This window comes from Aegilops tauschii, chromosome 6 (assembly GCF_002575655.3).
Source record: "Aegilops tauschii subsp. strangulata cultivar AL8/78 chromosome 6, Aet v6.0, whole genome shotgun sequence".
NCBI lineage: Eukaryota > Viridiplantae > Streptophyta > Magnoliopsida > Poales > Poaceae > Aegilops > Aegilops tauschii.
The window spans coordinates 145,551,609-145,561,044 of NC_053040.3; the positions used below are offsets into that span (position 1 = coordinate 145,551,609).

The 9,436-nt window shown below is 46.9% G+C and overlaps 2 protein-coding genes across 2 annotated transcripts; both read right to left on the reverse strand.

Moving 5' to 3' along the window:
- Positions 1–2,583: 2,583 nt before the first annotated feature.
- On the reverse strand, positions 2,584–5,996 carry LOC141025904 (uncharacterized). The gene is made up of 3 exons (XM_073501841.1): positions 4,893–5,996; positions 3,197–4,081; positions 2,584–3,096 (listed from the first exon to the last, which is right to left on the reverse strand). Exons 1-3 carry the CDS (start codon positions 5,994–5,996, stop codon positions 2,584–2,586), a joined length of 2,502 nt encoding a protein of 833 aa, XP_073357942.1.
- Positions 5,997–6,053: 57 nt separating this feature from the next.
- LOC141025905 (uncharacterized) lies at positions 6,054–6,617 on the reverse strand. Its single transcript, XM_073501842.1, has one exon. The coding sequence runs from the start codon at positions 6,615–6,617 to the stop codon at positions 6,054–6,056; it is 564 nt and encodes a 187-aa protein (XP_073357943.1).
- Positions 6,618–9,436: the final 2,819 nt, after the last annotated feature.

Here is a 9,436-nt window from a genome sequence, read left to right on the forward strand (position 1 = left end):
TTCGGTCCAACCGAGATGAGCGATCGGTCCCACCGAGTTCGCAATGCAAACTCTCTGTTTCCCCTTCGTAACGTTTCGGTCTCACCGAGATGAGCGAATTGGTCCCATCGAGTTTGCCTGACCAACTCTCTGGTTAGCTTATTACCAAAGTTGGTCTCACCGAGTTTGTGCAATCGGTCTCACCGAGATTACGTTATGCCCTAACCCTAATGAGATCGGTCCCACCGAGTTGACATATCTGTCCCACCGAAAAGCCTAACGTTCACATTTTGAACTAAATCGGTCTGACCGAGTTTTCTGATTCGGTCCCACCGAGTTTGGTGAATTGTGTGTAACGGTTAGATTTTGTGTGGAGGCTATATATACCCCTCCACCCTTCCTTCATTCAAGAGGAGAGCCATCAGAACATGCCTACACTTCCAGCATACATTTTCTGAGAGAGAACCACCTACTCATGTGTTGAGGTCAAGATATTCCATTCCAACCACATAAATCTTGATCTCTAGCCTTCCCCAAGTTGCTTTCCACTCAAATCATCTTTCCACCAAATCCAAATATGTGAGGGAGAGTTGAGTGTTGGGGAGACTATCATTTGAAGCAGAAGAGCAAGGATTTCATCATCAACACACCATCTATTACCTTTTGGAGAGTGGTGTCTTCTAGATTGGTTAGGTGTCACTTGGGAGCCTCCGTCAAGATTGTGGAGTTGAACCAAGGAGTTTGTACGGGCAAGGAGATCGCCTACTTCGTGAAGATCTACCCTAGTGAGGCAAGTCCTTCGTGGGCGATGGCCATGGTGGGATAGACAAGGTTGCTTCTTCGTGGACCCTTCATGGGTGGAGCCCTCCGTGGACTCGCGCAACCGTTACCCTTCGTGGGTTGAAGTCTCCATCAACGTGGATGTACGATAGCACCACCTATCGGAACCATGCCAAAAATCTCCGTGTCTACATTGCGTTTTCTCCCTCCAAACTCCTCCCTTTACCTTCATGTGCAATGTTTTACATTCCGCTGCTATACTCTTAGACTTGCATGTGTAGGTTGATTGCTTGACTTGTGCTAAGTTGTTAAAATCTGCCAAGACTTAAAATTGGGAAAAGGCTAGATTTTTATTTGGTCAAGTAGTCTAATCACCCCCCTCTAGACATACTTTCGATCGTACACAAAGAGAAAGGTATAACACTAACACCGGCTCCAAGATCACATAAAGCAGTTTTAACATAGTTTCTTTTAATGGAGCATGGTATAGTTGGTACACCTGGATCTCCAAGTTTCTTTGGTATTCCACCCTTAAAAGTATAATTAGCAAGCATGGTGGAAATTCCAGCTTCCGGTATCTTGGTTTTATTAGTAATAATATCTTTCATATACTTAGCATAAGGAGGTATTTTAAGCATATCAGTCAAACGCATACGCAAAAAGATAGGTCTAATCATTTTAGCAAAACGCTCAAAATCCTCATCATCCTTTTTCTTGGATGGCTTAGGAGGAAAGGGCATGGGTTTCTGAACCCATGGTTCTCTTTCTTTACCATGCTTTCTAGCAACAAAATCTCTCTTATCATAACGTTGATTCTTTGATTGTGGGTTATCAAGATCAACAGCAGGTTCAATCTCTACATCATTATCATTACTAGGTTGAGCATCAACATGAACATCATTATTAACATTATCACTAGGTTCATGTTCATCACCAGATTGTGTCTCAACATCAGAAATAGAAATATCATTGGGATTCTCAGGTATACCTATAGCAGGTTCACTAGCATGCAAAGTCCTATCAGTTTTCTTTTTCTTTTTAGAACGAGGACTAGGTGCATCAGTATTGGTTCTTTGAGAATCCCGCTCGACTCTCTTAGGATGGCCCTCAGAATACAAAGGTTCCTGGGTCATTTTACCACCTCTAGTCATAACCCTAACAACATTATCACTATTCTTACTATTCAACTCATTAAGCAAATCATCCTGAGCTTTAAGTACTTGTTCTACTTGAGTTGTAACCATGGAAGCATGTTTACTAATAAGCTTAAGATCATTAACAATTCTACTCATATAATCACCAGGTGGTCAAGCATGTAAGCATTACGTTTCAATTGTCTACTAACATAAGCATTGAAGTTCTCTTGTTTAACAATAAAATTATAAAACCCATCCAAGCATTGTCTAGCAGACTTATTATGAGGAATATCACCTTCATCAAATCTACGGAGAGGGTCTACCTCTACTACCTATGTCGGGTTATCAAGACCATGTATTTCTTCAATAGGTGGTAGATTCTTAACATCTTCAGCTTTAATACCTTTTTCTTTCATAGATTTCTTTGCCTCTTGCATATCTTTAGGACTGAGAAATAGAATACCCCTTTTCTTCGGAGTTGGCTTTGGAGTTGGTTCAGGAAGTGTCGAATCATTTTCATTACTCAATGTATTATTTAATAGCAATTCAGCTTGCTCAGCAGTTCTTTCCCTGAAAAAACAACCAGCACAACTATCCATGTGGTCTCTGGAAGCATCGGTTAGTCCATTATAAAAGATATCAAGTATTTCATTTTTCTTTTTTTTTGGGTAAAGGGAGATTTCATTACTCAAGGAGGCATATCCGCCTTCGAAAGGTTTACAACAAAGTCCAGCCCCGAGCACAGCCAAACTGCAGTGCAGGGTGTAGCACGTGCATACGCGGCAAGCGCATGACTAACCTTATTCTGCGAGCGACTAATAAGAGTAAAAGAAATCTCCCTACGAGCATCTTGTGCTAGTCTTCGAATCTCCTCAATGAGCACACGGTACTGCGATCTATCTCCAGTACGTGCTAGCAGCATAGACACCGCTTCTGCACAGTCGAGCTCAACCATAATGGGCAGGTTCGTACGGTAAAGCGCAAGCTCCAGGCCCTCTCTGCACGCAGCCAGCTCTGCCTCAAGGCCATTATCGCATGTAAGGAGCTGTCTACAAGCAGTATAGATGATGTTGCCTCTATCATCACGAAGAATCATACCACCCCCTGCCTCTCCGGTTGGAGGGACATGGCTGCCATCTGTATTGAGCTTAGCCCACCCCGGTGGAGGAGGGGTCCAGTGCAACTCCGGCTTGGGCACTTCCTTTGTGTGTATAACCGGGAGGCTATCTTGCACTACCATTTTCCCTTTCTCCAAGTCGCCATGAGGGTGTTGATGGATACAAAGCAGAGAGGTGATGTACCCATGGAGGAAACGGCGAGATGCTTCTGTCGGGGGCGGGCGCCTTATCATGTGTGATCTCATTCCGCACATACCAAGTTCTCCACATGGTCATAAGGATAACCATACGCGCCGTTTCTGTCAGCGACTCAAGGAGGGAGAGTAGCCACTCCGGACCATTGTTGCATATAGTATCCACCTCCGGGATTGGCCAATCCAAGGCCATGGCATGCCACAGTTCGCGAGCCAATGGGCACCTGCAGAACGCATGGAACCCATCCTCACGTTCCATACCACATAGGGGGCATATGTCAGTAAGCTCGAGATGGCGAGAAAATTTGTTGGCCCAAGTAGCAAGCGAGTTGGACACAACTCTCCAAGCAAACACGCGTACCTTAGGGGGAGCAGGGCACCCCCATATGATCTTCCAGATGGCGCGATGACCATCCGGTGCCCTGCTCGTGGCCGTCACCGATGAACGTTCGCGCTCGTCCATGGCAAGGCGGTAGGCGGAGCGAACGGTAAATATACCATTCTTCTCCGGGCTCCAGGCGATCATGGCGTCGGTGATGCGGGTCGACGTGCGGATGTTGGTGATGGTATGCACGTCCGCCGGTAGGAAGTGGCGTTGTAGGAGGTCTAGCCGCCAAGCACCAGATGCATCCAGGAGCTCTGCCACTCGTCGAAGCCTGCATGTTCCTTGCTGCGTGATCGGGCGCCCAGTCGGCTGCGTGGGCAGCCAACGGTCCCGCCAGATCCTGATGCTTTGTCCGTCCCCCACGCGCCAGACTAGGCCCTTTTTCAAGAGCTCAAGCCCATACTGGATGGCCTGCCAAGTGGGGGATGCATTCCCGGGGAAGACCGTGCCCTCAAGACGCCCCTTTGGGTAGTATTTGGCTTTCAGTACCTGCGCACATAAACTGTTAGGATTGATTAAGAGCCTCCAGGACTGTCTGGCAAGGAGGGCTTGGTTAAAGAGACAGAAGTCTCTAAACCCTAGCCCGCCCTTCATTTTTTGTTGTTGAATCTTTGGCCACGCAGTCCAGTGTGTTTTACGTTTGCCCTCTATAGAGCCCCACCAAAAATTACGGACCATCCTATTTAGATCATCGCAGACTGACATCGGTAGCTTGAAAACACCCATGATATATGTAGGGATCGCCTGTGCAACTGCTTTAATCATGGTTTCTTTGCCGCCAAGGGAGAATGTGTCACCCCAAGCAATAATCCTTTTCAGAAGGCGAGACTGCAAATTCTGAAATTTACCTTTGTTCATACGACCATCTGGGGTAGGGAGGCCTAGATATTTCTCCTCAAACGTGTCCAAGTTCACATGCAAAATAGACCGGATCCTCTCCTATTTGGTGGCGGGGCATGAATTACCAAACAAGAGGCTGCACTTGGCCGGGTTTATATACTGCCCTGTAGCACGCTCATATGAGTGTAGCACTTCGCACACTTTAGTTGCTTGTTCCTCGACTGCTTTAAAAAATAGCAATATATCATCTGCAAACAACAAATGAGAGATGCCCGGCGCTCTACGACAAACTTTCAATGGAGTTAAGTCTCCTTTCATCTCGCCCTCCTTTAACAATGCAGAGAGACCGTCAGCCACAAAGAGGAACAAAAAACGGGGAGAGAGGATCACCTTGCCGAAGTCCACACGATGGTGCGAACGAGTCCAAGAGGGTTCCATTAAATTTAACTGTGTATCTCACCGAGGTGACGCATGTCATGATCCAGTCCACCCAACGGCAAGCAAAACCCAACTTTATCATCATTCGCTCCAAGAAGATCCAATCCACCCTATCATATGCTTTGGATAGGTCAAGTTTATAGGCACAAAAACTGTTTTCCGGCTTCTTCTCCTGCTGAATAGAATAAATGCACTCAAAGGCCACCAATGCATTACCAGTAATCATCTGCCCAGGGACGAAGGCACTCTGCTCTGGCGAAATAATTTCATCCAAAATGGGGCAGAGCCGGTTAACCAAACATTTAGCCACAACCTTGTAAATGACATTGCACAAGCTTATTGGTCTGTATTCTGTCAGCCGCTCTGGTTTGTCTACCTTCGGGATAAGAACAATGGAAGTGTCGTTGACCCCCTCAGGCATTCTTCCAGAACTGAAAAACTCCTTCACCCCTGCAATAACCTGCTCTCGCATGACATCCCAGTTCCTCTGGAAAAACCGTGCGGGAAATCCATCCGGCCCCGACGCTTTGAGAGGTCCAATCTGAAAAAGAGCGTCCGATATCTCCTTATCCGTGAAGTCTGCACACAGACCATCATTCATGTTGTCAGTCACACGAGTATTAATCAAATCAATTACCGGGTCCGCACAGAGTGTAGTGTCGGCTGTAAAAAGCTTAGTGAAGTACGATGTTGCCATGGACGCCTTAATATTGTGGTCCGTCTGGACCACTCCTGCCTCGTCCACAAGCGACTTAATGTGGTTTGTTCGAGCCCGCCACACCGCTTTCCGATGGAAGAACCGTGTGTTTCTGTCGCCCTCCTTGAGCCAGGCAACCCAGGATCTCTGCATCCAAAGCATCTCTTCCCTATACAGAAGCTCGTTCATCCTGTCAGTGGCCTCCCGAATCTCCTTCCTGTCTGCATTCATAGACATAAGCTCTTCCAGGCGGGTACGAGATTTGTTAATTTCTTTAATAACATTACCAAACTTTTTACGGCTCCAGTCCTGCAATTTTTTCATCATAGTACCCAGGCCGACCGCAATATCACCCAGGTTAAGCAATGAACCCAAATCTATCCAAGTATTCATAATTACCTCAGGGAGGGACGGATCCCTCTCCCACATCACCTCATATTGCCGGCAGCGCCTGCCAGACTGCTGCACGGGCTCCTCCAGAACGCATCATAGCAGGATGGCAAAGTGGTCTGAACTCGGCGCCACAAGGTGCTGCACCTTGGCCTTAGAGAACATGTCACGCCAAGTGTTGTTAGCCACGGCACGATCAAGTCGAACTTTAACATTTGCCCGACCTGCACGACGGTTATCATAAGTGTAAGGCAGGCCTGCAAAACCAAGATCACCCAAACCACAAACCTCAAGAACATCACGAAAATCAATCATCTGACCTGCCGAGCGTGGCATTTCGGAGAAATGCTCGAAGCTCCACATGGCCTCGTTAAAGTCACCAGCCACTACCCAAGGCATGTCAGCTTGCTGGTGAAGATCACGGAGGAGGGACCACATGTGATGACGGTCCTCCGTCCGTGGCTCACCGTAGACGCAGGTCAGCCTCCAGGGTGGCTCACCCGCCGACGCAGTCACATATGCATCAATATATCTTTCATTAATATCTTTTACATCAACGATCAACGACTCATGCCAGTACAAAGCAAGACCACCACTACGACCAACGCTATCACAAGCATCAAAACCACTTAAGCCTAACCTAGCACGGTACCTCTTCATTTTATTTTTTGGCTGCCTAGTTTCACAAAGAAAAACGATACTAGAGGAATGAGTCTGGACTAGACTCACGATATCATGAACTGTCCGGGGGTTCCCCCCGGTAGTTCCAACTTAAAATATTCATTGCTCTTGACAGGGCTCTTTTGGCCCCGTCAGTTCACCGACGGCCCCTGGGTCGGTTGCCTCCATAGTGCTCGCCTCCATCTGCGTCTCCTGGCTCGTGGACGCCCCTCCATCCACAGCATGTATGTCTTGTCCGCCCTCCGTTCTTCTTTTTTTGGGTGTACGTGCATATATGTTGGTTGCTGTAGCTGCATGTTGTTCCTCAGCCATACCCTTGTTGCAACCTAACTTGGACTTCCTTAGTTCAGCCAACAACTTATCAACAGCTGGGTTGCCCGTTGCATGTTCAGCAACATACTCCTCCGCCGCACCCGCCGTCTTCATCTGGTTCCCAAACGCCAGTGTTTGCAGCCGCGGATTGAGGCACCCAGCAGCCGTGGATCGACCGTCGGAAGGCTTCGGGCGAGCAGCATCCATGGAGGGAGCCCTATGTGCGCCCCCACCGACCTCCGGGTTCACCTCGGCCACCAGCGACTCCTTGCCGGCCTCGTGTGCAGACGACGACGACGACATCCCAGCAGACTGCGGCGGCGTAGACGCGTGGAGTTTGCGATCAGGCGGCTTGCGTGGTTCCTTGTGTAGTCCCTCCATAGCCCTAGATGAGTTTTTGTAGGAAGAAGAAGAATTCCTTTCCTTGCGGCTGGGGTTAGGGCGTCAATGATCCTCCTCGTGCCGTGATTCAGCAGGACTCCACCCCTCATACTCCAAGACGTATGCGGGATCGTAGCACCTTGGGGAGCCGTGCGATCGATCAGCGGACTCAGCCGTGGCTGTTCCGACGCCCAGCCTAGACTGAGACATGGAGGAAAGGCCACACACAGCTGGCACGGTGGCCGGCGGTGGTGGCTGCGGGGCGGTCACCTCCAGATCGCCAAGGGCGAGAAACCCTAGCGAAGAGGTGGCTGGAACGCTAGGCACCGAGGGGCCAAGCGATCGGTCTGCGGACATCGCCGCTGTTGTTCTGACGGCCAGCCTGGGCTTGGACGCGGAAGGGAGGCCGCACACAGCGGGCGCGGCGGCCGGCGGCCGGCGGTGGCGATGGCGAGGCTATCGCCTCCAGATCGCCTAACATCTTAGCGCCTCTCATTTGCCCAACAGTTTTAGCTGCTTAGTCAATTATTTTCATTAGTCAACATATTATTCAATAGCAATTCAGCTTGATCAACTGTTCTGTCCCTGAAAACACAACCAGCACAACTATCCAGGTGGTCTCTGGAAGCATCAGTTAGTCCATTATAAAAGATATCAAGTATTTCATTTTTCTTGAGAGGATGATCAGGCAAAGCATTAAGTAATTGGAGAAGCCTCCCCCAAGCTTGTGGGAGACTCTCTTCTTCAGATTGCACAAAATTAAATATTTCCTTTAAAGCAGCTTGTTTCTTATGAGTGGGGAAATATTTTGCAGAGAAGTAATAAATCATATCCCGGGGACTACACACACAACCAGGAGCAAGAGAATTAAACCATAACTTAGCATCACCCTTTAATGAAAAAGGAAACAATTTGAGAATACAGTAATAGCGAATTTTTGCCTCATGAGCAAATAGGGTGGCTATATCATTCAATTTAGTAAGATGTGCCACAACAACTTCAGATTCATAACCATGAAAAGGATCAGATTCAACCAAAGTAATTAACTCAGGATCACAGAGAATTCATAATCCTTATCAGTAACAAAGATAGGTGAAGTAGCAAAAGCGGGATCATATTTCATTCTAGCATTCAAGGATTTTTCTTCCAGCTTAGCTAACAATTTCTTAAGATCTTCTCTATCATTGCAAGCAAAGAAGTCTCTAGCAGTTTCTTCATCCATAACATAACCCTCAGGAAAACCAGGCAATTCATATCTAGGGGGAGAATCATAATCGTCATTTTCAATAATATCATCAGTCTTAGTAATTTCATTCTCTCTAACCCTAGCAAGTTGTTCATCAAGAAATTCACCTAGTGGCACAGTATTATCAAACAGAGAAGTAGTTTCGTCATAAGCATCATGCATAGCAGAAGTGGCATCATCAATAACATGCAACATATCGGAATCAATAACATGTGTAGGTGTCACAAGTTTACTCAAAACAAAAGGAGAATCAAGTCCAGAGCTAGATGGCAGTTCCTCACCTCCCCTCGTAGTTGAGGGAACAATCTTTGTTCTTTGATCTTTCAAGTTCCTCATAGTGATCAACAGATATAAATCCCAAGTGACTCAGAGAATAGAGCTATGCTCCCCGACAACGGCGCCAGAAAAAGGTCTTGATAACCCACAAGTATACAGGGGATCGCAAAAGTTTTCGAGGGTAGAGTATTCAACCCAAATTTATTGATTTGACACAAGGGGAGCCAAAGAATATTCTTGAGTATTAGCAGCTGACTTGTCAATTCAACCACACCTGAAAGACTTAATATCTGCAACAAAGTATTTAGTAGCAAAGTAGTATGGAAGTAACGGTAACGGTGACAAAAGTAATAGTAACAGTATTGTAGCAATCATAACAGTGGCAATGGAAAAGTAACTTAGCAAAGATCAATATGAAACGAGATCGTAGGCAATGAATCAATGATGGATAATTATGTCGGATGGCATTCATCATGCAACAGTTATAACATAGGGTGACACAGAACTAGCTCCAGTTCATCATATAATGTAGGCATGTATTCCAAATATAGTCATACGTGCTTATGGAAAAGAACTTGCATGA

Coding starts and splice junctions, on each gene's coding strand:
- LOC141025904 (XM_073501841.1), bottom strand. CDS start 5,996: ATGTGGGAGAGGGATCCGTCCCTCCCTGAGGTAATTATGAATACTTGG. Junction 4,082..4,892: donor TCATGACATGCGTCACCTCG/GTGAGATACACA, acceptor TTATGTGCGCAG/GTACTGAAAGCCAAATACTA. Junction 3,097..3,196: donor TCTCGCCGTTTCCTCCATGG/GTACATCACCTC, acceptor ATACACACAAAG/GAAGTGCCCAAGCCGGAGTT.
- LOC141025905 (XM_073501842.1), bottom strand. CDS start 6,617: ATGAAGAGGTACCGTGCTAGGTTAGGCTTAAGTGGTTTTGATGCTTGT.